The sequence below is a fragment of the Schistocerca gregaria genome, chromosome 3 (assembly GCF_023897955.1).
Source record: "Schistocerca gregaria isolate iqSchGreg1 chromosome 3, iqSchGreg1.2, whole genome shotgun sequence".
Classification (NCBI taxonomy): Eukaryota; Metazoa; Arthropoda; class Insecta; order Orthoptera; family Acrididae; genus Schistocerca; species Schistocerca gregaria.
Window position 1 is genome coordinate 715,134,443 of NC_064922.1, and position 27,748 is coordinate 715,162,190.

Below are 27,748 nucleotides of genomic sequence, written 5' to 3' on the forward strand. Positions count from 1 at the left end.
ACACGACCGTCTTTTTCGAAACCCATGCTGATTCCTACAGACTAGATTTCTAGTCTCCAGAAAAGTCATTATATTCGAACGTAAGTGTTCCAAAATTATACAACTGATCGACGTTAGAGATATAGGTCTATAGTTTTGCACATCTGTTCGACGTCCCTTCTTGAAAACGGGGATGACCTGTGCCCTTTTCAAATCCTTTGGAACGCTACGCTCTTTTAGAGAACAACGGTACACCGCTGCAAGAAGGGGGGCAAGTTCCTTCGCGTTCTCTGTGTAAAATCGAACTGGTATCATATCAGGTCCAGCGGCCTTTCCTCTTTTGAGCGATTTTAATTGTTTCTCTATCCCTCATTCGACTATTTCGATATTTTTGCCATCTGTGCGACAATCTAGAGAAGGAACTACAGTGCAGTCTTCCTCTGTGAAACAGCTTTGGAAAAAGACATTTAATATTTCGGCCTTTAGTCTGTCACCCTCCGTTTCAGTACCATTTTGGTCACAGAGTGTCTGGACATTTTGTTTTGATCCACCTACCGATTTGACATCAGAACAAAGTTTTTTAGGATTTCCTGACAAGTCAGTACATAGAACTTTACTTTCGAATTCATTGAACGCCTATCGCATAGCCCTCCTCGCACTACATTTCGCTTCGCGTAATTGTCTGCAAGGCTTTGGCTATGTTTATGTTTGGTATGAAGTTCCCTTTGCTTCCGCAGCAGTTTTGTAACTCGGTTGTTGTACCACGGTGGCTCTTTTCCATCTCTTACGATCTTGCTTGTCACATACTCATCTAATGTAAATTGTACGCTAAAATGCTTTTTGAATTCTTACTACCGTATACGAAATGCTGACTTTGTTAACGTTAGTGTGAAGTACCTGATGTATATTGATTCTCCTGATTTTGTTTTCCGAGGCCCAGTTAATCGTAGACAGTTCCCTGCTACATACTCTTCGTTAATTTCGAAGCAATACTTCACATAGTCCGAGTACGTTATAAGTGCATTTGCTTCACCTGTACCAGAATATTTGCTTAAGACTGGAATCATTTTCCGTGTGTTCCAGAACCTGGCGTAAAAGGGAAGTGAAAATCCATTTCAGAAGTAAAAGTGCAGAACATCCACGATTAGTGGTGACTTAACTTACGAAGGCGGATTCCGTTCAGATAAGGAAAATCAGTAAATGTTATACATTACTGTCGTATTTGCAGTGAAAAGCCATTATAGGTGTGGAAAGGATATTATTAAAAGAAACAATAAATACGTTACTTGGTAACATTTAATAATATGGCATAATGATGATTTCTGTGCACAAAGGTAGATCATAATGCAGTACAATTTCCAGTTTTATCAAAATACTTTCGTTACGTCATATACCGCTAGAGCAGTTAAAATGTCGTTAAGACAACTCGCGTTAGTCCCTTGTGGGTCGTAAACTACAGTTTCCTGAAGCTGGCGCACCGGATGCGCTTAGTTCTTGTGCGTGAGGTCTCGCCACTTTTGCCGTGGCGTGGGCAGTGACCCCTCCTGTCCTCCCCGTCATTGGGGGCCCCTCTTCGTGTACTTCCGGATGACCGCCTCCCAGACGCCAGGGTAGTGCTTCAGCAGGAAATTCTTCAACTTCTCCGCGTTGGCCTTCTGCCTTGGTGAGCATTTGCGGCATTTGTTGGTTATGACTTCAGGAATCGCTTCTGCAACAAATACACAGTATGTAAGTATATCTGTTGTAAAACTTACAAACATCTGAGCTTACATTAAGGAAGAAGATTATTTCGCAGAATTTTCTAATTCGCTGGATCCCTCTGTTAGGATGCGCAATATTGTCATTCCCCCCAACTTTTCCCCAATATTCTTCACTCGTCTTCCTTGCACCAGTTCCTTTGTTAATGAGGGGGCACCCTCCCACCTCCCAGAAGACGTATCCTTAATTGAGTGAGGACACACACACACACACACACACACACAAAGTGTATAGCGCCCATCAAATTTTAGATTATTTTCCTGACTTCCACAAAATGTTAAACCTACCTCGTGCCTTGTCCATTAATCTGCTTTCATCATAACTTCCCTTGTCATTTTGGATCTCTTCGTATTTACCTTTAGGATAGCTTTATATATGCTTCACTATTTTACGTTTTTAAGGTTCCGTACCTTAATCGGTAAAAATGGGATCCTCACTGGATCACTTTGTTGTCCCTCTGTCTCTGTCCGACTGTTAAAACCCATTCTTCTCAGGAACGGGTCGAGGTATGAATTTTAAATTTGTATCATATACTAAGGTCTCAGGTCCCTAGACAATGCGAAAAATTTAACCTTGCAAGTCAATGTGATCGAAAGATGCGACCATTTATATCACGTATTTCGATACTCGCAAACCCATCAAAACCTGCAGGGTATTTCCCGTTGAATTAGAACTTGAAAGTTGACAAAGAAGCAAGGTGTCCCACTACAAGAAACTGGAAAAATACGAGAATTGTTAATTTGTAATTAAGAGGGAGCGCTGAAAAGTAATTTTATCCGAATGTTTTTTTTATTTTTATTTTGTTCTCAACATCGGTTGAAGTACTAATAACAGAAGGAGGGTCATTATTGGTTTTCTAAGTAGAAATCTTTATTTCTGTTTACAACCAAAATTAAGATTTCTATTTCAATGACCAATGATGACCCTAATGATGGAGTCTCCAGTCAAAAAAGTCGCTTGAAGTACTGCATGTAATGCATATTGTTCGGCCGACCTTCCCACTTGGCTGGCAAGTGGCAAATCTTTACCGTCAGAGGGTGCAGAATTAAAGTGTGTAACGCGTCGCTGTGTAACGTAGCAAACTGAGAACAGAAATTCGAAAAGTTAATCCACACAAGGAGCTCCCTCTCCTTCAGCATGACAATGGCAGACCACACGTGAGCGCTACGACATCTGCAACTATCTGACCCCTTGGGTTCACCCTCATCAACCATCCTCTATGCAGCTCCGACTTGGCTCCATCTGATTTTCATTTGTTTCCAGACCTTAAAGAAAACCTTCGAGGACTCCAGTTTGGCAGTGATGAAGCGATGCAGACAGAAGTGTGGTTATGGTTCCGTCAACAATGTCAGACGTTCTACTGTGACGATATCAACTAGCTGGTCTCTCGCTGGGAGAGATGCGTCAGAGGTCATCGGTCCCAGCGGATTAGGGGAGGATGGGGAAGGAAGTCGGCAGGGCCCTTTCGAAGGAACCATTCCGGCATTTGCCAGAAGTGATTTAGGGAATTCACGGAAATTATAAATCAGGATGGTCGGACGCGTGTTTGAACCGCCGTCCTTCCGAATGCGAGTCCAGTGTGCTAACCACAGCCCCACCTCGCTCGGTGAAGATGTAGAATGTTAATAAGATATGTTCTATTTTAAATACTGTAAAAGTCTTTAAATAAAAAAGTCAGAGGCATTACTTTTCAGCCTTCCATAGTATATCACAATAAGTTGTTGTTTTTTTTTTGTTGTTTTTTGCCATTTCTTTGCTGTCTGTCTGTATGTTTAGATCTATTTTCTCAGGAATGAGTGAAGGTATGAGGTTGAAATTTAGATAAAATGCTAACGTCTACGGTCCCATGGTGATGTAAGTAATTTAAGCTTCGAATTCAACTCAATCAAAATATGTGGCCATTTATGTCACGTATTCTGATACTAGTAAACTCACTCATTGTATACCACAGGCTAACTATCTTTATACATATCAGGCCTGGTAGATTAGCTGTAAAGTGTGGACCTGGAAACCAACATGTTGCAGGATCGTATCTCAGTTGGAGCACGGACTTCTTAGTCTTAGTTTTAGACTAGCCTTCATCTCTCAACGATGTACGGAGTCTCCAGTAATAACATGTTGTTCAGATTCCACAGTTGGACCAAGCCATTGAGCCACTGGTAATTATTATCATTTTATCTATATACATATCTAAGTTTGTACAGAACCCTCAGAGCGTGAGTCCTACCTCCAATTGTCCGTTTTTCTTAATTTATTATTCTGATAGCCCTTTTTCCTTAATTTTCACAATTCTACAGCTTCTTTATATCCATGTTCTGCGCACTCTCAAATGAGCCTCTGTATAAAGGAGATACGTCATGACCCGTGCATGCGTCATGTTGAACCTCTTTGGTTTCATTCCCTGGCGCAGGCCTTCTTGGTGTCTCACCAATGGGCACCCTTACGGCTCTCTGAAGCGAATTTGACGATACGCACAGCTCTCTTTGTGCCTTATCTTGCTGACTATTTCCCACATTAAAACGGCTCGCTCGCTAAGGACGGAGAAGGTGGTCACCGTATTTGGAATGGCAGCTGTTTACCGTGGAGAGAGTGCTGATGTCATTTGCACATTCCTCGCTTCACTGCACCTTCGTGGATACTAGTTACGTCTTCTGACTCTGCCACTTCTCATTTCTGATGCCCTGGTGGACAGACGAGGTCCTTCCCGCATTCTTTGTGCCTCCAGCTCCGACGTACAAATAAATGGTGAGAACCTCGTTTGCATGTAATTATAAGTTGGTGTTAGATGCCTTTTGTGGTTTTGCTATGTCCTGCTAACTGACACTTGTTATGGGTACACGCCTACAGCGTTAGTAGCTTTCGCTAGTGGCTCTTATCTAACCTGTGTTTTAAAAGCGGATTGGCATCCTTGGTAATCGGAACATGCCCATGTTATAGTTAAGACCATTGTAAAAGAGATCACATTTGGTCCAGCACAAGTAATATCTAGCCTTGTAATATCTTTTATATTTTAAGCACTCATGCGTTGATTCTTTTGAATTACATCAGAAGGTGTCAAAATTGTTTAAACATTTTTTTTACTCTCAGTTGTCTGTCTGTTCATTAAACGGGCACAATTCCCTTGTTCTGAGGGCAAGCGCCCGCTAGCGATTTGTAATATTGTATATTTTATAAGAATTAAGAGTCTGGCCAGAACCACGCAACTGTTAGATGTATTGCCTTACCTCTAGCCGCCAACCTTGGCTTGGTTATTTATTTCAGCTTCCTTCTAGCTGAACTGTGAATCTTGAAGTATTTGTGGTTTTAGCTTTGTCGTGATTTAAAAATTTAAAGTCTTTTGAGACTGAGCAACTTTTTTCCTTTAATCAATGTGAGTAATTACCTAGCTTAAATGTTTTTAATCTAGTTTCTTTACTTTAAAAAGGAACTATTCTACGCCAGAATTAACAGTTCCCTGTAATTATTTTAAAACTGTATCCAAATGCTGCTGATTTGGCTTTTCATCGATTTTTTAAAATCTACATTTTCTTAAATGTTTATGAATTTTCCAGTGGTCGTTTTTTAAAAAATCATGTGCCTCTAGGTAATTTTTTTTAAATATTTGCTACATTTGAGAAAATTGAGAATAAAAAAGAAAATAAATAAAATACGAAATGTTAGTCTTGTATGCGCAGCACCTCGTAATTCCCAGACCAATGCTCCTACCATTTCAGTAGCAGACGAGTTTGGTTCCGATAGTATGTAGTGTCGTTATAAATAAATAAAAATTTTGATAGGGAAAAAGATTGTTTTATGTGTTGTGTTGACAAAGTATATTGCTTGTTCTGTTTTTTGCAGCTTAGTGTTAGGGGGTGTTCACCATGGACAAGAGAAAAACAACCACAGTATGAGGTGACAGTTTGTAGTCTGTCTACAGATGGCAACGTAACCGAGTTAAGTCATCGCTTACGTGGTGCACTGGACGCTAGCTCTGCCTGGCGAGGTAGCTGCTACCTGCTCTGAATGCCGCAGTTTACTTTTCGAGGTGCACGTGAATACAGAGCTGCTGCAGGGCATGTCACCTTCGCGTTCTCAGATTTTTAGGTATCAGGCATATTGAAGTCACTTGTGTAGTAGTGTTCAGAACTTATAGGTAGAAAATAAGGACTCCAAGCAAGTCCCTGTCATTGAAGAAACTCGCGAAACCATCATTCAGTTGCATTCAGTTGCATCTTAATACCAGTTTACTGAATTGGAAAAATACCACTGGGCAGGGTTTGGTGGATATAGGGTGGATAATTGACCTCCCAAATGGTTCAAATGATTCAAATAGCTCTGAGCACTATGGGACTTAACATCTGTGGTCATCAGTCCCCTAGAACTTAGAACTACTTAAACGTAACTAACCTAAAGACATCACACACATCCATGCCCGAGGTAGGATTTGAACCTGCTACCGTAGCGGTCACACGGTTCCAGACTGAAGCGCCTAGACCGGCACGGCCACACCGGCCGGCTGTCCTCCCAACCCAACGTCTGATGGGTTTGAAGCCACGAATAGAGATTGTAGGGGGGGGGGGGGGGGGTCGCAACACTTTAACAAATTACCTAACCCGCATTTAACCAATAAAAGATCAACAAGTCGTCAACAGAAACAAGTGGTGAGATTGCAGATGTTTTGTAGTTAACTGCTGAGTTGCAAAATCAGGCTGGAATTCTCCAAAGTCGTATTTCAAATTATGTACCCCTTAATTTAAGGCAGATTTGAGCAGAATTTGGCTGAATGCAAATAATGAACTATTAATATGAATGAATTTCCGAAGCTACTTCTTAGGAGCAGTTTCTAGATATACGGTGTTTTAGCGGTAGATGAATATTTTATAAACTCGAAACTTGTTTATCGGTAATGTTATGTCAGTTTATACTTTTTCTGCCTAGGGACAAACACAACATATATGTACTTACTTCACTATGTTCGAAGCCGTAGACTTTTCACCATTGAAGATAAACCAGTGAGCCAAAACTGTGTGGGTACCTATGTTCTTAGCAGTGTGTTCGTTCCTTTTGGAACGTAATACAGTAGCGATGGTGCGTTGGAGGGATCTGACGGGTCCATGCTAGGTTAATGAAGGTACGTGGTAGCAAGTATCGGCAGCAGTTCGTGCAGTTGTAAATTAGGGGCAGGTGGTTTGTGGGCGCGGAGATGGCGTCCTGTATTGTACATAGGAATCGGATCAAGTGAGTTTCCTGGCCAAGACATCAAAATAAATCCACTATCACGTTGTAGCATGATTCAGGCTTTTTGACACACACAGTTATCCCGCTTGAAGGTATCGCTGTTGTCGGGGAAGACACGCAGGTGGTCCACAATAATTTGTCACAAAATCCACAGCTATCGTTATCTTACCAATATCGGCGTTACACTGCGCCGTCTCCAGGCCCCACCACTGGTACAGTCGACATAGGGAGCAGCACATTGTCACTGGTATCCGCAGACTTCTTTTTAAGAACGTGACCCTTCGTTCATCTATGAAGTGATCATGTTGTTTGAAAGAACTGTAGGATACCAGTGACTCTATGCTGGCCCCTGCTTCGACTGTGCAAGAGGTAGCATTCTTCCTACTCGACGGTCAGGGGAATAAAAATGGTGTAGTCCAACGATGAAACTGGTAACAAAAATAAAATGAAATTGGAAATATACAAGGCTGAAGGTGTTATTGATTTGACATCTTACTTGTTTTGTAACTATGTTAACTGTTGTATTTGACATTATTCGCTCTCAAGGGAAGACGACAAGAGATCGTTAGAAACGGAGCCCAAGTTGCAGAAGGCAAGGAAGCATCACGGAATTCACATTAATATAGGTATATTAAGGAAAACTATGCAAAAATAAATCTGGACGACCCGTCGGGAATGTTAGCCCTCCGCCTCCAAGATGCGAGGTCAATGGTAAAGACTCCCTGTATATGCACGAAGATGTTGTTGAAATAGGAAAAACTTCTTCCCCCTATCAGAAGGGTCGTGAGGGGAAACTGATAATAATAAACAGCGATTTCCCCTGTGGAAGAGCGTTATTTGTAGCCTAACGTCGCAGTTGAAAGATATCACTTCACAGCTACGTCCAAAGTCAAAAAAGAGGATGAAAATAGCTAATCACAAACTTGTACCAAAAGGCTTACCTAATGGATGAAACTGATATTGTTGCAGTAGCGGTGTGTTTTAGTAGCCGGTGTTTTGTCCAGAGCTCTACATATGAAGACTAGGCTCTTAATACAGGTTTATTTCAGTAACCAAGAACTATACACTCATATCTCGCATTTTTCGCCCAAAACCTTCTTCTTGGAGAGGATTCGAATAGGGAAACTCTGGTTGAATGCTACAGCGTCATCATGATATTTTTAAGGCCAAAGTGGTTTAATAATTTTGGCTATGGTGCCCACTGGACATACCTAACTTTGTCATAAGGTAGTGTCTTATTAGAAATTGTCAAATACCTGCTTGCTTTGTTGTATGTGTTCAGCCAACTGCAAGTAAAGAAACTGACAACTTGAATTCATTGGTTGGACTGTAGAGCTCTGTGGATGGCTTATAAAGGACGTCTGTACTGGAATACTCGTTACGTTGGTGATATTTATCAGACTGAACTAGTTGGGGATATTGAATGTGCGGGAAGGAAGGCAGCACGAAGCATAAAGAGCTCGTTTGACTGCTTGGGAAGTGCGACGAATATTCTGGAGGATAAAAACGGCTTTAAATATAGGGGATCCGTCTGAGAACGTTGCTGTAAAATATATGCAACGAAGCACGACTTGACGCGGATATCTAAGCACCGACACTTAGGCGATGGATTAGTATGGAATTCGTGTCTTTCCGATGTTCGTGCGATAAATGCGGTAACGTGAACTAGGGCGACGTTATTATCAAATGCGCCCAAAAAGGACCAAAGTGATGTTATTCGTTTCTTGGCTACCGAAGGACAAACACCGGCTGACAGTCATCGTAAAATGAAGAATGCATGTAGGGCAACACGTCGGCCGAAAACTACTGTTGTGGAATGGTGCTCCAAGTTTGTAACAAAGCACGGCCCTTGTCACAGATGTCGTAACACTGAAGTTAAACGAACTCAAGTGGGAGGCACTCGACTATCCACCCTGCAGTGTTGATCTGCACTGAGATTATGCTGAAAAATAGGGTTTTGTAGCCACAAGAGTGGGAACTAATATGGTGTGCTGGAATCCTGAACAAAAGCAACCTTCCTTCAAGTACAAGGTCTTGCATTACTTATTGAACGCCCTCGTAGTTGGTCCTAGACATAAAACCTGAAGAGTTTGTCGTGAACTGTGTTGAAGATTTTGTCAAGTTTTTAAAATTATAATGCTTACTATAAGGCGAAATAACCTCAGACTACAAGAAGAATATGATAACTCCAATCGCAAGGAAAGCAGGTGCTAGCAGATGTGAAAATTACCGAATTATCAGTTTAATAAGCCACAAAAAACTAATACGAATCCTTCACAGACGAATGGGAAAACTCGTAGAACCCGACCTCGGGGAAGATCACTTTGAAATCCGTAGAAATCTTGGAACACGTGAGGCAATATTGACCCTACGACTTATCTTAGAAAATAGATCAAGGAAAGGCAAACCTACGTTTCTAGTAGACTTACAGAAAACTTTTGACAATGTTGACTGGAATACTCTCTTTCAAATTCTGAAGGTGGCAGGGCTAAAATATAGGGAGTGAAAGGCTATTTACAATTTGTACAGAAACCAGATGGCAGTTATAAGAGTCGAAGGACATGAAAGGGAAGCAGTGGTTGGGAAGGGAGTGCGACAGGGTTGTAGCCTATATCCGATGTTATTCAATCTGTATACTGAGCAAGCAGTAGAGGAAACAAAAGAAACATTCGGAGAAGAAATGAAAATCCATGGAGAAGAAATAAAAGCTTTGAGGTTCTCCGAAGACATTGTAATTCTGTCAGAGATAGCAAAGGACCTGGAAGAACAGCTGAACAGAATGGACAGTGTCTTGAAAGGAGGATATAAGATGAACATCAACAAAAGCAAAACGCGGATAATGGAATGTAGTCGAATTAAGTCGGGTGATGCTGAGGGAATTAGATTAGGAAATGAGGCGCTTAAAGTAGTAAAGGAGTTTTGCTATTTGGGGAGCAAAATAACTGATGATGGTCGAAGTAGAGACGATATAAAATGTAGACTGGCAATGGCAAGGAAAGCGTTTCTGAAGAAGAGAAATTTGTTAACATCGAGTAAAGATTTAAGTGTCACGAAGTCGTTTCTGAAAGTATTTGTATGGAGTGTACGCATGTATAGAAGTAAAACGTGGACGATAAATAGTTTAGACAAGAAGAGAATAGAAGCTTTCGAAATGTGGTGCTACAGAAGAATGCCGAGGACTAGGTGGGTAGATCACATCACTAATGAGGAGGTATTGAATAGAATTGGAGAGAAGAGAAGTTGTGGCAGAGCCTGACTAGAAGAAGGTATCGGTTGGTAGGCATATTCTGAGGCATCAAGGGATCACCAGTTTAGTATTGGAGGGCAGCGTGGAGAGTAAAAATCGTAGAGGGAGACCAAGAGATGAATACACTTAACAGATTCAGAAGGATGTAGGTTGCAGTAGGTACTGGGAGATGAAGGAGCTTGCACAGGATAGAGTAGCATGGAGAGCTGCATCAAACCAGTCTCTGGACTGAAGACCACAACAACAACTATAAATAATATGGAACTGATATCCAAAGCAATAGATAAGAAGCATGTCTTCTATAGAGCCACTTGAGAGTTTTGGGAGGAAATACGTTACAAGAAAGCTTGTCTGGTTTCCTAAAAGTCTCTAAACAAGTCCCACGACTTCAGCTAACTTGTCAAGTAGTTGACTCGAAGATCGGCTGACCGCGCCGTACTCACTCTTCAGCTTCATGCCGAGCTTGTCGCAGTGGCCGTTGTGGAGGACGCAGTTGATCTGGGCCTGCACGAGCTCCTTGTTGTGGAGCAGCGGCGAGATGTCGTCTTGCGTGCCGAAGTGTGGCAGGTCGTCCGGGTTGTCTGCGAGGACTGTGGTCGCGACAGCGGCCACGGCGACCAGCAACGACAGCAGCGATGCCTTCATGGTGGCTGTGGGAACTCTAACTCCTGGAAGCTGCCGCCGCCGCTTTTATCTGCTCGCAGACGGCCTGTCCATTACGCGGTCATCAGTCCCCGTCGCTGACGAGACGTCTGTAGCTGGTGTCGCAACGTCGTTGACTCAGAGGCTTTGCCCTCCGTTCGATTTCCACGAATGGAAACAAACCAGTCGTTTCCGTTGCAGTTAATGAGACGCTTTTTAGATGACGATAAAGTTCCGTTGCTCTTAAAAGGAAACGTTGTTAAAACGTCCAATGAACTGTAGTATCAAATTTCCAACCTGTGCTAATGAGATAAGCGGAAGGAAGCGAGAGAGATAGGTAGGGGAAGTGGGGAAGGGATAGAAGACGGTGATGAGGGTAGAGTAATGGGAAAAGGTAGCAAAACAGTGTTATTTATTGAGTAGAATATATAACGATAAAGTGCAAGACTTTATACCGAGTGCATGAAATCCATTCAAATATGTGTGTGTGTACGTGTGTGTGAACGTGTATGTGTGTGTGTGTGTGTGTGTGTGTGTGTGTGTGTTTGTGTGTGTGCGTTCCAAATCTCCTCCTAAAGCACTGGAATGATTTCAGCCAAACTTAGTACACTATATCCTACTAGCTTAGCGCCTGATGCTTTGCTTGTGTAGTCTGTATGATCTGCACAGATTTTCTTTTTAGTTTTTCTTCAATCAGATTCATATGTTGTTCGCAAATTGCAACGCCTTACTAAACTCTTCACGCTAATTAAGGCCATAAGAGCTTGATCTTTTCAAAACGTATTTCTGACAAAAAAGGAATTCTGTTAGCTGGAGTCAAAGGTATTTCTCAAAAATGGCTCTGAGCACTATGGGGCTTAACTTTTGAGGTCATCAGCCCCCTAGAACTTAGAACTACTTCAACCGAACTAACCTAAGGACATCACATACATCCATGCCCGAGGCAGGATTCGAACCTGCGACCGTAGCGGTCGCGCGGTTACAGGCTGTAGAGCCGAGAACCGCTTGGGGTATTTCTCAATAATGTCTTTTGCGTCCTTATGGTGATATTTCCTTAAAAACCCTCACTCACTAATATACATTCCTGTATATCTGACCGAGAAGTGACATACAAAATTTCATAGATTTTTGCTTCAAAATTTCTTAATATCATCAAATTCTCTCTATTTTACCCCCAAAGAAGTTGATTTTCCGTAAACAACGAAACACGCATTTCTTTCATTTCTAACCTAGAAGTCAAATATCAGTTTTCTTATGTTTAGCTTTAAAATCGTTTTCTAAATGGAATATATTCATAAAACATTTCAGCCCCCTATTTCACCCCATTAGACGTTGAATTTCCAAAAACAGTGACATGCACAGGTTTTTTTGTTTTTAACAAAGAAGCCAAATACAAATTTTCATACATTTAACTTCAAAAATGCTTGTATAATGAAATACATCCACAAATACTTTCATCTCCCATTTCATCCGGGAAGCGGTTAATTTCAAATAACAATGAAACATCTATTTTTCATTTCTAACCGAGAACTTAAATGGAAATTTTCATGGATTTAGCTCTGAAAATGCGTTCACAATGAAATATTTCATAAAACATTTCGTCTCTTTTTTCACTCCCTCTGGGATTGAATTTACAAAAACGCTGAAACATGTGTCTTTGAATTTGTAACCGACAAGTCAAACACCAATTTTCATTGATGCAGCTTTAAAAGTACTTTAGCAGGTCTTTAATAATGATTTATTTTCTAAAATCTTTCACCCATTATTTCACCACATGCGGGTTAAATCTCGAAACATGATGAATTCAAAATTGCCTTGATAGTAACGTTTTTCAAATAAACCTTGACGTCCTATTTTACCGTCTTTGCGGCGGAGTTTCGAAATATCCCATCTTCAGCGACGACTACAGTCTAAGATCAACACCGAATTCAAATTTCAAGTTTCTATCCCTAGCGGTTTGGGGTGGGCAATCATGAGTCAGCGAGACAGTCGAGACATTGTCTTTTACTTACAGAGGCTGTTATGCAACTAATGCTGTGTGGTTACGAACGACCTACCTGTCAGGCAGGTGGAGGCGAACACAAGCATAGCCCGCGATGTGTGAATTTCCATACATGAGAATGATAGCACTCGGCGACTTGCAACAAACATTACACAGAATTTAAAACACTTAGAAAATGTTTTCGTTGACAACCCGTGCAAACTGATGAAAGGAAAAATGTTTGCCACTTACCACTTCCCCGCTGTTCATGCAGGAAAAAGTAAGTGGTCGCTCATGTCGGCACCAATGATGTGTGTCGCTATGGATCGGAGGAAATCCTCTCTGGCTTCCGGCGGCTATGTGATTTGGTGAAGACTGCCAGTCTCGCTAGCGGGATGAAAGCAGAGCTCACCATCTGCAGCATCGTCGACAGGACTGACTGCGGACCTTTGGTACAGAGCCGAGTGGAGGGTCTGAATCAGAGGCTGAGACGGTTCTGCGACCGTGTGGGCTGCAGATTCCCCGACTTGCGCCATAGGGTGGTTGGGTCTCGGGTTCCGCTGGATGGGTCAGGAGTCCACTACACGCAACAAGCGGCTACACGGGTAGCAGGGGTTGTGTGGCGTGGGCTGGGCGTTTTTTTTAGGTTACATGGCCTTGGGCAGGTACAGAAAGGGCAACAGCCTCAACGGGTGCGGGGCAAAGTCAGGACATGCGGGGACCAAGCAGCAATCGGTATTGTAATTCTAAACTGTCGAAGCTGCATTGGTAAAGTACCGGAACTTCAAGTGCTGAAAGAAAGCACCGAAGCTGAAATCGTTATAGGTACAGAAAGCTGGCTGAAGCCAGAGATAAATTCAACCGAAATTTTTACAAAGGCACAGACGGTGTTTAGAAAGGATAGATTGTATGCAACCGGTGGTGGCGTGTTTGTCGCTGTTAGTAGTAGTTTATCCTGTAGTGACGTAGAAGTAGATACTTCCTGTGAATTATTATGGGTGGAGGTTACACTCAACAACCGAGCTAGGTTGATAATTGGCTCCTTTCACCGACCTCCCGACTCAGCAGCATTAGTGGCAGAACAACTGATAGAAAATTTGGAATATATTTCACATACATTTTCTCAGCATATTATAGTCTTAGGTGGAGATTTCAATTTACCAAATATAGACTGGGACACTCAGATGTTTAGGACGGGTGGTAGGGACAGAGCATCGAGTGACATTATACTGAGTGCACTATCCGAAAATTACCTCGAGCAATTAAACAGGGAACCGACTTGTGGAGATAACATCTTGGACCTGCTGACAACAAACAGGCCCGAACTTTTCGATTCTGTAAGTGCAGAATAGGGAATCAGTGATCATAAGGCCGTTGCAGCATCCCTGAATATAGAAGTTAATAGGAATATAAAAAAAGGGAGGAAGGTTTATCTGTTTAGCAAGAGTAATAAAAGGCAGATTTCAGACTACCTAACAGATGAAAACGATAATTTCTGTTCCGACACTGACAATGTTGAGTGTTTATGGAAAAAGTTTAAGGCAATTGTAAAATGCGTTTTAGACAGGTACGTGCCGAGTAAAACTGTGAGGGACGGGAAAAACCCACCGTGGTTCAACAACTGCGAAAGCAAAGAGAGCTTCACTCCAAGCTCAAACGCAGCCAAAACCTCTCAGATAAACAGAAGCTAAACGATGTCAAAGTTAGCGTAAGGAGGGCTAAGCGTGAAGCATTCAGTGAATTCGAAAGTAAAATTCTATGTACCGACTTGACAGGCATTGAAACAGAGGATGACACGCGTAAAGCTGAAATACCAAACACCTTTTTCCAACGCTGTTTCACAGAGGAAGACCGCACTGCAGTTCCTTCTCTAAATCCTCACACAAACGAAGAAATAGCTGACATCGAAATAAGTGCCCAAGAAATAGAAAAGCAACTGGAATCACTCAACAGAGGAAAGTCCACTGGACCTGACGTGATACCAGTTTGATTCTACACAGAGTACGCGAAAGAACTTGCCCCCCTTCTAAGAGCCGTGTACCGCAAGTCTCTAGAGGAACGGAAAGTTCCAAATGATTGGAAAAGAGCACAGGTAGTCCCAGTCTTCAAGAAGGGTCGTCGAGCAGATGCGCAAAACTATAGACCTATATCTCTGACGTCGATCTGTTGTAGAATTTTAGAACATGTTTTTTGCTCGAGTATCATGTCATTTTTGGAAACCCAGAATCTACTCTGTAGGAATCAACATGGATTCCAGAAACAGCGATCGTGTGAGACCCAACTCACTTTATTTGCTCATGAGACCCAGAAAATATTAAATACAGGCTCCCAGGTAGATGCTATTTTCCTTGACTTCCGGAAGGCGTTCGATACAGTTCCGCACTGTCGCCTGATAAACAAAGTAAGAGCCTACGGAATATCAGACCAGCTGTGTGGCTGGATTGAAGAGTTTTTAGCAAACAGAACACAGCATGTTGTTATCAATGGAGAGACGTCTACAGACGTTAAAGTAACCTATGGCGTGCCACAGGGGAGTGCTATGGGACCATTGCTTTTCACAATATATATAAGTGACCTAGTAGATAGTGTCGGAAGTTCCATGCGGCTTTTCGCGGATGATGCTGTAGTATACAGAGAAGTTACAGCATTAGAAAATTGTAGCGAAATGCAGGAAGATCTGCAGCGGATAGGCGCTTGGTGCAGGGAGTGGCAACTGACCCTTAACATAGACAAATGAAATGTATTGCGAATACATAGAAAGAAGGATCCTTTATTGTATGATTATATGATAGCGGAGCAAACATTGGTAGCAGTTACTTCTGTAAAATATCTGTGAGTATGCGTGCGGAACGATCTGAAGTGAAACGATCATATAAAATTAATTGTTGGTAAGGCGGGTACCGGGTTGTGATTTATTGGGAGAGTCCTTAGAAAATGTAGTCCATCAACAAAGGAGGTGGCTTACAAAACACTCTTTCGACCTATACATGAGTATTGCTCATCAGCGTGGGATCCGTACCAGATCGGGTTGACGGAGGAGATAGAGAGGATTCAAAGAAGAGCGGCACGTTTCGGTAACCGTGATAGCGTTACGGAGATGTTTAGCAAACTCAAGTGGCAGACTCTGCAAGAGAGGCGCTCTGCATCGCAGTGTAGCTTGTTCGCCAGGTTTCGAGAGGATGCGTTTCTGAATGAGGTATCGAATATATTGCGTCCCCCTACTTATACCTCCCGAGGTGATCACGAATGTAAAATTAGAGAGATTCGAGCGCGCACGGAGGCTTTCAGACATGTAGATGTAAATTCCTTCTTTACTACTAATTGCATTCACGACGCTTTTCACAGACAGTATGCACATTTACCACTGAATAAGTGTAAAATTATATCACTGTAAGGTATAAAAGTTCCGGAGATATAACTTCAAGAAACAATGAGATGCGTGAAGAACTGCCGCATCATGTACGACGTTGAAATTATTTACTTCTTTGCTACTAACCCTTTCCGCAATAAAGTTCGCAGGTACTATGCCGCTGAAAGTACCTACAATATTTTACCATTGTACGACACATGGTTCAGGAGATATGACGTCATAAGCAATGAGATGCTGGAAAAACTGGCGCGTTTAAATTTATTACTTATTTGTTGCTAATTCCTATTAACAACATATTTTTCAGACAGGATCCACGTACAACGCTTAATGCATCTACACAGTTATATCAATGTATGACACACAGTTCAGGAGATATGAATCAAAAAATTAAGCAAAAGGTTCAAAATGGTTCAAATGGCTCTGAGCACTATAGGACTTAACATCTGAGGTCATCAGTCCCCTAGAACTTAGAACTAATTAAACCTAACAAACCTAAGGACATCACACACATCCAAGCCAAGGCAGAATTCGACCCTGCGACCGTAGCAGTCGCGCGGTTCCGGACTGAAGCGCCTAGAACTGCTCGGCCACAACGGCCGGCTAAGCACAAGGTCTGACGCTGAGTGTTACGGGTTTGGATGCAGAGCTATGAATAAACACCGAGGCAAAGCTGGTTTCTTCCGCTAGTAACCTACATAGTAGTCTTCGCAACAGCTTTGTCAACAAAGACACTGTGCAATAAACAACTCAGGGATCTCGATAAAACGACGTGTTTGGACTTCATTTTGTGTGATCACTTGAAATCTAAACTATCCAAAACATTCTGTATTTCAACGAGAAAATGTGACACAATGACTGCAGCACTTCTAAATAAGAATTGTTGAGGCCAAGATGGCGAGTTGAAATACATCTACTTCCTCAATGACCGATTCCGACAGTCTAGCTGTCTCTTTCGAATCTTCTGAAAATAACTTTACTGTCCATGAATCGAACGACCGTATAGAGAGCACACCCCACTTTGGCTTGCTAAATACACTCCTGGAAATGGAAAAAAGAACACATTGACACCGGTGTGTCAGACCCACCATACTTGCTCCGGACACTGCGAGAGGGCTGTACAAGCAATGACCACACGCACGGCACAGCGGACACACCAGGAACCGCGGTGTTGGCCGTCGAATGGCGCTAGCTGCGCAGCATTTGTGCACCGCCGCCGTCAGTGTCAGCCAGTTTGCCGTGGCATACGGAGCTCCATCGCAGTCTTTAACACTGGTAGCATGCCGCGACAGCGTGGACGTGAACCGTATGTGCAGTTGATGGACTTTGAGCGAGGGCGTATAGTGGGCATGCGGGAGGCCGGGTGGACGTACCGCCGAATTGCTCAACACGTGGGTCGTGAGGTCTCCACAGTACATCGACGTTGTCGCCAGTGGTCGGCGGAAGGTGCACGTGCCCGTCGACCTGGGACCGGACCGCAGCACGCCAAGACCGTAGGATCCTACGCAGTGCCGTAGGGGACCGCACCGCCACTTCCCAGCAAATTAATTAGGGACACTGTTGCTCCTGGGGTATCGGCGAGGACCATCCGCAACCGTCTCCATGAAGATGGGCTACGGTCCCGCACACCGTTAGGCCGTCTTCCGCTCACCCCCCAACATCGTGCAGCCCGCCTCCAGTGGTGTCGCGACAGGCGTGAATGGAGGGACGAATGGAGACGTGTCGTCTTCAGCGATGAGTGTCGCTTCTGCCTTGGTGCCAGTGATGGTCGTATGCGTGTTTGGCGCCGTGCAGGTGAGCGCCACAATCAGGACTGCATACGACCGAGGCACACAGGGCCAACACCCGGCATCATGGTGTGGGGAGCGATCTCCTACACTGGCCGTACACCTCTGGTGATCGTCGAGGGAACACTGAATAGTGCACGCTACATCCAAACCGTCATCGAACCCATCGTTCTACCATTCCTAGACCGGCAAGGGAACTTGCTGTTCCAACAGGATAATGCACGTCTGCATGTATCCCGTGCCACCCAACGTGCTCTAGAAGGTGTAAGTCAACTACCCTGGCCAGCAAGATCTCCGGATCTGTCCCCCATTGAGCATGTTTGGGACTTCATGAAGTGTCGTCTCACGCGGTCTGCACGTCCAGCACGAACGCTGGTCCAACTGAGGCGCCAGGTGGAAATGGCATAGCAAGCCGTTCCACAGTGCTACATCCAGCATCTCTACGATCGTCTCCATGGGAGAATAGTAGCCTGCATTGCTGCGAAAGGTGGATATACACTGTACTAGTGCCGACATTGTGTATGCTCTGTTGCCTGTGTCTATGTGCCTGTGGTTCTCTCAGTGTGATCATGTGATGTATCTGACCCCAGGAATGTGTCAATAAAGTTTCCCCTTTCTGGGACAATGAATTCACGGTGTTCTTATTTCAATTTCCAGGAGTGTACATAAATCAGAATAAATAAAAAGTCGATGGCACCAACAATGTGCACCGGTGAAGAGCTCGTCCGTGGAGCCGTTAAAGCTACGGTCCAACAGAAAAGATTTTATAAATGGAGTGTGCTCTCGTTATGGTTGTGCGAGTCATGCACAGTAACATTATTTCCAGAAGATCCGAAAATGACAGCTAGATTCTGTCGAAACTGGTCACCGAGGAAATTAAAATATTTCGACAGGTGATTTTTATTTATCACCAAGTATCAGATAGCACCCAGTGACTTGTGCAACATGTGAATGAGTCTAACACTAAGTTCGAAAGAAGATGGGAAAATGTTGCAGATTATTATTTTATCCTTTCAGGTACAGTGTGTACATTGGCATACATGCGATCCGAAACCTCCATTTCTATTTATATCGAGATGGGTGGAGGTAATGTCAGACGTTGAACGCAAACTTGGTGTGGAGAAAGGTGGGGAAGGAAATAGACAGTGTTCGCTTCAAAGAAACGATTATCTCCCTCTCTCTGTCCTGTTGGGTTCCTACAGCTGTTACCTTAGCATATTTGTCGCTACATGTTTGTATCTTCTTATGTTTCGCTTTCATTCCTCCTTTCCTCATAGTCTCCCTTACCCTATCCTACCAGACAATATTCGATCTTCCTCTTCTCCTTGTTTCCTATGGACGACACATCGAGACCTTTTTTTGCCGTCTCTTACCTGCATGTCGAATTGTCTATCGACATCATGCGAGCCGCCATTATTCAATTCTGTGATGCTTCTTGAGTGTGGGTCGTTTCCCTAATAGCTTTAATTGCTTGCTTTCATCGAAATATTCTACACGATCTTCTAAGGTATGCCGTTTCTATAATTCTCTATTTGTTTTTGTTTTTTCCAGTAACCTCCAACACTCGCATCCATAAACTGTTGTAATCACACTGTACAACACTTCTATAGAGCGTTTTCCGTACTTTCCAACTTACCTTAAGAGTCAGTAACACACGGTTTAACTTGGTGGACTGCTGTCTTCCCGTGGGCTGCTGGTAGCTATATTTCCCAGTTACTTCTTCTGTGTTCCGATAGGATGCTAAACAAATATTTAATTTCTTTACATGCCTTGATGTGCTGGACATCTGCTGTAACGTTTGTAACATTTTGTCCACTGGATACATATTCAGTATTTTGAAAATTTATTTTCAATTCACACTTATCATATTCTTCTAATAATTTTCGTAGCATATCGCTGGTATTATCCTCGTTATTGGTCACCACTGTTTCATCATGTGCATACATTGATCCTTAGTTATCTGAATGCCCATAACCGCACGCTCCCTACTCTACTAGTCTAAGGTTCTCTGGATGTATATTTTAAACGATGTAGGAGATAAGAAGCATCCCTGCTTAAATCCTTTTGCAGTTTCAAAGTTCCTGTACCAATGAAACGTAACGCCTGTAGCAAGTCCTGAAAGCAGGGAGTCTGATATACACTATATGATCAAAAGTGTCCGGACATCTGCCTGAAAATGACTTACAAGTTCGTGGCGCCCTCCATCGGTAATGCTGGAATCCAATTAGGTGATTGCCCACCTTCCACTCTCGCAGACATACGTTCAGCCAGATGCTGGAAAGTCTCTTGGGAAATGGCAGCCCATTCTTCACGGAGTGCTACAATGAGGAAAGGTATCGATGTCGGTCGATGAGGCCTGCCACGAAGTCGACATTCCAAAACATCCCAGAGGTGTTCTATAGGATTCAGATTAAGACTGTGCATGCTAGTCCATTACAGGGATGTTATTGTCGTGTTAACCACTCCGGCACAGACCGTGAAACACGAACAGGTGCTCGATCATGTTTAAATATGCAATCGCCATCCCCAATTACTCTTCGACAATGGAAAGTAAGAAGGTGCTTAAAACATCAATGTAGACCTGTGCTGTGATAGTGTCCATGAAAAACACGATCACACCGTAACACCACAGCCTCCGAATTTTATTATTGGCACTACACAATGGCAGATGACGTTCACCGCGCATTCGCCGTATGCATTGGAGCGGCACATTGTGTACCGTGATTCGTCACTCCGCACAACGTTTCTGCACTGTTCAATCGTCCAATGTTTACGCTCCTTACACCAAGTGAGGGTGGTTTGGCATTTACCGGCGTGATGTGTGGCTTGTGAGCAGCCGCTCGACCATGAAATCCAATTTTTTCACCTCCCGCCTAACTGCCATAGTACTTGCAGTGGATCGTCATGCTGTTTTGAATTCCTGTGTGATGGTCGGGATAGATGTCTTCCTACTACGTATTACGACCCTCTTAAACCGTCGGCGGTCTCTGTCAGTAAACAGATGAGGTCGGCTTGTACGCTATTGTGCTGTACGTGTTCCTTCACGTTTCCACTTAGATATCATATCGGAACAGAGCACCTAGGGATGTTTAAGAGTGTGGAAATTTCGCGTACAGACGTAAGACGCAAGTGACACCCAATCACATGACGACGTTCGAAGTCCCTGAGTTCCGCGGAGCACCCCATTCTGCTCTTTCACGATGTCTAAGTTCGCTGATACGGAGTACCTCGCCGTACGTGGCAGCACGATGCACCTAATATGAAAAACGTCTGTTTTTGGGGGTGTCTGGATACTTTTGAGCATATTGTGTACGAGTCCAGAGCTTTGTCCCTATGCTTTCTGACTTCGGATTGTACGTATGCTTTGCCGGTCCATGCTTTCAGTGATCAATGTATAGCATAGCAGTTATGTAACAAAGTGATTTGCTCTACTGCCAACGGTACAAACGGTACACACATACAAGTAATTTCAAGATTCGTTATGAACAGTAATTAAAGTGTGAACTCTAGTTCTAGAAATAGTTCATTTCACATTACATGATAAAGTCTTGGGAGGGAAACGGAATTTGGTTTATGGGTAGAACGCACTTTGTTACTATTCCACACAATGAATAGTAGTACCCGTACATACCGTACGCAGAGTAGAAGATGTTTTATTGTTGAATCCGACGTCGTAGAATTATTGCGCCTATTCTTTCTTTCAGCCCAATTGTGTGTAAAAAATGTTTCCAAGTAGTAAGTGCTTTAGCTCTGTAAATACGCCAGAAAACTTGATGCCAAGCCGAGATGCACTACAATTTCACTCAAAAGACTACATGCAACATGTCACGTATGCCATGTCATTCCCACGCATCATGCGGCAGAGGTTCCCCTTTCCCGGTTCACACTTTCTGAAAACTGGAGGGTAAATACTGTTGGTATATCAACCGCCCTCTTTTCCTTCTAAGCTGTGTGGCTAGAATCACTTGTGAAAACCACCTACCTAAGCTAGGACAGACAAACATTCACTTATAAACTTAATAGATTTATTCAGGCCGTCTTGTACAACTCGGTAAAAGTAACGAAATAAAAATAGCATTCACAATTCTTTTTCTTTCACTGTTTTCTTTTTCATAGAGGAGAATTTCAGACATCTAGGAAGAGACTGAAGAAGTGATAGCACTTGGTCTGAGCGATGCCAGTTTCGATCGTTCATTTTATTTTGTGAAGTTCAGGGTCTACCACTACATGGACGTAAGGTAAAAAGTGACCTTATTTTGGAGAAAAACGGTACATAGTTTGTGATTATGGCAAAGTATCGATGAGTGATGAAAGCAGTCAATAAATGTTGATGGATGTGATGATATGCTTGGAGTAATAAATATGTTTTGAAACTTACTCCTCATATGTTAGCGCTTAGTTACTTGCGCCTTGATTACAGTAACTCTGTAGGACCACACTTATATTTTGATGTTCCTTACACTAGTCATAGACTTCTGTTTACATTAGTGCAACTGCAGTCAATATCTCTTGTTAATAAAGTGATACTGCAAGTAGCGTGTTTGTGAAGCACTTGTGTAGATAACTATGACGTTATACGCAGAATATTTTTCGATTTCCATTTCATAATATGCTAATATCACAACCGAAAGGTGACAGCTTTCGTTCTGCAACTAGTGGAGACGCATATAATTTAACGTTGGAAATGGAAATTCCTAGAGAGGTAAGTAACAATATGCGTTATATTGCTATGCTACAAGAACAAGACTGAAAGTCCTCGGCCAGGTAGCGACTGACAGGTTTTTGCTAAAGCACGTAATTAGTTTTAGACATGGCTTCCTTTTAGATCAATTAACTTTCTCCAACTTTCCTGAAGTGAATATTATACATGCCTGAAATACGAGTCTGGTAGTTCTAGAAGCATACACATCTCCATATGCCACAACTTGTACTCGGTTTCCAGTGACTTATTCCTTGAGTCATGAGAATACGTGTCAGTCACAGGGTACAAATTTTATGAAAGTTGTGGATATGCCAACAGTTCATACTTCACATCTGCCATCGCCAAGGCACCTAAGTAGGCTGTTACACTGAAGAGTCACAGAAACTGGTACACGTGCCTAATAGCGTGTGGGGCTCCCGCGAGCACGCGCAAGTGCCACAACAGGACATGGCTTGGACTCGTCTAATGTCTGGGGTACTGGAGGGATTTGACACCATGAAACCTGCAAGGAATATCATAAATCCGTAAGAGTACGAGGGGGTGGAGACCTCTTCTGAACAGCACGTTGCAATGTATCCCATATATCCTCAGTAATGTTCATGTCTAGGGAGCTTGGCGGCCAGCGGAAGTGTTTAAACTCAGAAGAGTGTTCTTGGAGCCACTCTGTAGCAATTCTGGACGAGTGGGGTGTCACATTGTCCTGCTGGAATGGCCGAAGTCCATCGAAATGTACAATGGATATGAGTGGGTGCAGGTGATCAGACAGGATGCTTACGTACGTGTCAACTTCACAGTCATATCTAGACGTGTCAGGGATCCCATGTCGCTCCCACTGCACACGACCCACACCATTACAGAGTCTCCACCAGCTTGAACAGTCCCCTGCTGACATGCAGGGTCCATGGATTCATGAGGTTGTCTCCATACCCGTACACGTGCATTCGCTCGATGCAAGACTCGTTTGACCAGGCAACATGTTTCCATTCATCAACAGTCCAGTGTCGGTATTGACGGGCCCAGGCGAAGGGTAAAGTTTTGTGGCGTGCAATCATCAGGGGTAGTCATCAAGGGTACACAAGTGGGCCTTCGGCTTCGAAAGCCCGTATCGATGAGTTTACTAGAATGGTTCGCACTATGACATTTGTTGATGGCCCAGCATTGAAATCTGCAGTATCTGTGGAAGGGTTGCACTTGTGTCACGTTGAACGATTCTCTCCCATTCTTGCAGGGTTTTTTTTCCTGCCACAGCAATGTCAGGGATTTTATGTTTTTTCTGGATTCCTGATATTCACGGCATACAAGTGAAGTGGTCGTACGGGAAAATCCCCACTTCATCGCTACCTCAGAGATGCTGTGTCGTATCGCTCTTGCGTCGTCCATAGCGCCATGTTCAAACTCACTTATATCTTGATAACCTGCCATTGTAGCAGGAGTAGCCGATCTAACAACTGTTCCAGATATTCGTTGTCTTATACAGGAGTTGCCAACCGTAGCTCGGTATTCTGCCTTTTTACATATCTCTGTATTTGAATGCACATGCCTGTACCAGTTTCTTTGGCGCTTCAGTGTACGTTTGCCTGATGAGACATAGTTAATTCTTTTAAAATTCGAAGTATTTTACGTATTTTACCACCATGTTGCCCAGGAGATTTGCATAGTATTGGTGAGCTATTAAGTTACCCTTTTTGAAATAACGAGCAAGAAGAATACGCAGCGTAACCCGGCTAATGAAGCCGACTTGGCCCCTTTTTGTGTGCACACATCCCGGATTCCGCTCACTACCCTGACTGACTTAACATTAACCTGCCTATGCTCAAAATAAGACTAAACTTATTTGGCGCTTCGAGCAACACTTGTTTAATACCTTCAAAATCACGAGTGCAACTTTGAAGAAAACGTTCTTTTTCTAGGCCTGCATACGACAATACCGAAATCCTTTCTTAGCATGAATTTACAAACGTCCAAGTGGATTCTCTACTTCTCGTAAGCAGAAGGTAGCGTCCATGTCATTCTTACTAAGACGAATACGTAAAACATAGATCAATCCATCATGTGAAAGAATTGTTACCTACTGATCATTTAACTTGTGTTTTGAGAGTTATTTGGGGCCTCGTAAAATTATTACCATCGTTGACAGAACCATGCCTACTAAGTCAGTATGGAGTTTCAAACAAAGTTAGGGTTTACTGCCTACCAATTAATGGCATTAAGTTAGGCTGCAGAACCTCAGTGGGGAACAACAGTGACGTGTACAAGAATATAATTCGCCCGTCCAATGTTTGTGCTTCTTGAATTAAATCGAAGAGCATTACACCGCCTCGATAAACACCCACTGCTGCTCCAAGAACTTAAGAGCGTTTCTTGTTTTACTATATTGTTGTTTCATGTGCAGGAGTGTGCATTATAAAACAGTGGACACGATACTGCTTGTGAATGTCGCGAGGCTGTCAAGTTTTTGTTGCTTTTCCGAGCACCGGTGTCACAGTGCCATTAACGACAACACGGCGTCAACATTGGTTATTCCTTGGACAGCGACAAGCTAATAACTTCCCCATAGATTTAGGTTATTAACCCGCAGCAACACGTCTTCTCGAACTGCCCGAAGCAACTCCTCGTACTCTCGCTAAGGTATTACGAAACAGGTATGTTAAGTTCAGTATGTTCGATGATGTTCCCGTTACATGTGCTTGGAACTTATGCATTTGCTGAGATAACTTTATTGCACGGTTTTAGATTTGTCTGTTTCTTGTTTTCTTTGTACTTATTTTGTTGTAGCCAGGTACCCTTATTAACAAAACACTCATTTAGCATTTTGTATGTATAATCTTGGTATTTTAAGATGTAGTTTCCTAATTTAATGTGATATACTTAAATATTCCCCAATTAATTTTCCTTATTTATATATCTTCCTTGCTGTCAGATGGTTCTGTTTCCTTCTAGTTTTGTGTCTTTGTGTACTCAGATTTTTACTAGTCTCTGGCTTCTTGTGATCCCAAAGTGGTTCAGGACCGTCACAAGATGCAGAAGTTCTTTATTATTGGATAAAATATGAGCTGTCGTTGAGAATATGACTACGAAGTGTATATTACTCTTAAAAACACACGGAATTCGCCCAATTCAGCAGCTTATTATTGGATTTATCTTGGCACATCAATCGTTCGGCACCATCTCGTCTCCTTAGAAATAGCTATGTTTACAATTCATTGTACGGCTTATTTATGTTTGTCATAGCATAAACAATTTGAAACATTGTAGTGTAGTATCCCTTCATTAGTCACTGTTTCTTCGACAGTATTGTTGTGGTGATTTTTAATCCGAATACTGGTTTCATGCAGCTATCCACAATATTCTGTCCTGTGTGATCCTCTTAATCTCTGCCTTACTACTGCATCTACTTGGACATGATTACTTTAGTCAGTCCTTGATCTCCCTAGACAATTTTTATCTCCCACTCCATTTCCAAATTGACTATATTTTGATCGACAGTATGTCCTACCATTGTAAAGGTGTAACTGCGAAAGTGTAATACTTATTTTTTCAGTCTGATACCACTGAAAATGTGCCACAGAGCGATATGGCAAACTGCGAAGATTTATGCAGGGTTTTCGGAAATTGCATGTACAAACGTCTAGGACTTCTAGAGTGGAATGAGTACTTAATATTTTTAACAGAGACCCATGTCCGGTACCATACCGTTTCTGTTCGTTTCAGATGTGTAACACGTTCATGTCTGCCGACCGAAAGAGAAAAGATTCAGAGATTTTTCCTGTTATGCAGAAGGGTAGACAGTATGATATGTACTACGTCAGACGGTCACCTGATGTTCTGACGCTTCAGTACAGTTCTTTACATACAGTATGCTGGGTTCTTCTTCGTTTTGGAATGGTATAAACACGTAATGATTGTGCCTTAATACAATCAAATGTGCTTAAGCGGTAAATGCATGTTTCGTTATGTATGCTTCCGAATTGTTACCTAATAATTATATTATGTCACGCATAATTCATTTCCCCTAGCAGAAATGGATGTGTCAAATATATGAATTGAAAACATCGTAGAACGGAAATGGTACTTTTCCGCAATGGGTTCCTTTTCAAAGTATCATGTACGCACTCCCCTCTACAAGCCCTAGAAGTCTGGAACGGAAATTTCCAAACACCCTGTTATTTCATCAGTGTTATACAGACGGTATTAGCTTTATTGATTTACGATCATGTTGCGTAATTATTTTTGAGTTGTGAAAGTCTCTTGAGTGAACGGATCATCATTAGAATCTAAATCAGAACTTGTAACCAAAGATGGCTTTTGACAAGTGAAAGGTATAATGACAGAAGTAATCGCGGGACATGATAAATTTTTTTCATACCCCAATATGAATTGTAATTACATCACAAATATAATAATTTTGAAATTGTCTTTACTATGCCACTGTTGATGAACGGCCATTTTGATACCAAATTTTTGCTCAGAATCATCCAGAGAAAATATTTCTCTTAAGGCTGTCTATATTACGCATTGTGATTTGATTCAGTTTCTTATTTAATGAAAAGTGAAGTGTTGCGGGAAAGTGTAGTAACAGGTATAAATTAGAAAAATTTAATGAAACACATTCACACTGCCCCAGGCGGCTTTTGAATTAATTTTACGTGGACCGATCCCGGGAGTAGAGCAATGCTCGGCCAGCCCGCAACAGAGATGGAGCAAGCCCCTAGCACTCCGTCATGGGCCAAAAATGAGTTTAATGTTCTGGTCCTACGATGCAGGACGTAACAGGTATTACGCTGATAAGAACAGCTGCTACACTTTGTTCTTAGCCAGAGGAAGAAGGAAGTAAACCATATAGCGCGAGTGCGTCAGGTTGTCGACACATTATGATACTGTCTGCCAAGTGAATTTAGACATTCATCAGAAAGGAGGCTTCGACAGAAAACCAAAGAAGGCGAGACAAACATATTCCTTAGCTCCTAAGACAAGTTGTAATGGCTCTGAGCACTATGGGACTTAACATCTGTGGTCATCAGTCCACTAGAACTTAGAACCACTTAAACCTAACTAACCTAAGGACATC

At 42.6% G+C, this 27,748-nt stretch overlaps 1 protein-coding gene and 1 non-coding gene across 2 annotated transcripts; both read right to left on the reverse strand.

Annotated features, from left to right (window-relative positions):
* Positions 1–1,257: 1,257 nt before the first annotated feature.
* Positions 1,258–10,875, reverse strand: LOC126355938 (ejaculatory bulb-specific protein 3-like). The gene is made up of 2 exons (XM_050006513.1): positions 10,645–10,875; positions 1,258–1,687 (listed from the first exon to the last, which is right to left on the reverse strand). Exons 1-2 carry the CDS (start codon positions 10,844–10,846, stop codon positions 1,536–1,538), a joined length of 354 nt encoding a protein of 117 aa, XP_049862470.1. The 5' UTR covers positions 10,847–10,875; the 3' UTR covers positions 1,258–1,535.
* A 16,446-nt stretch (positions 10,876–27,321) lies between these two features.
* On the reverse strand, positions 27,322–27,511 carry LOC126356825 (U2 spliceosomal RNA). Its single transcript, XR_007565846.1, has one exon. It is a non-coding gene; the product is annotated as a U2 spliceosomal RNA (small nuclear RNA).
* Between the last annotated feature and the right edge of the window lie 237 nt (positions 27,512–27,748).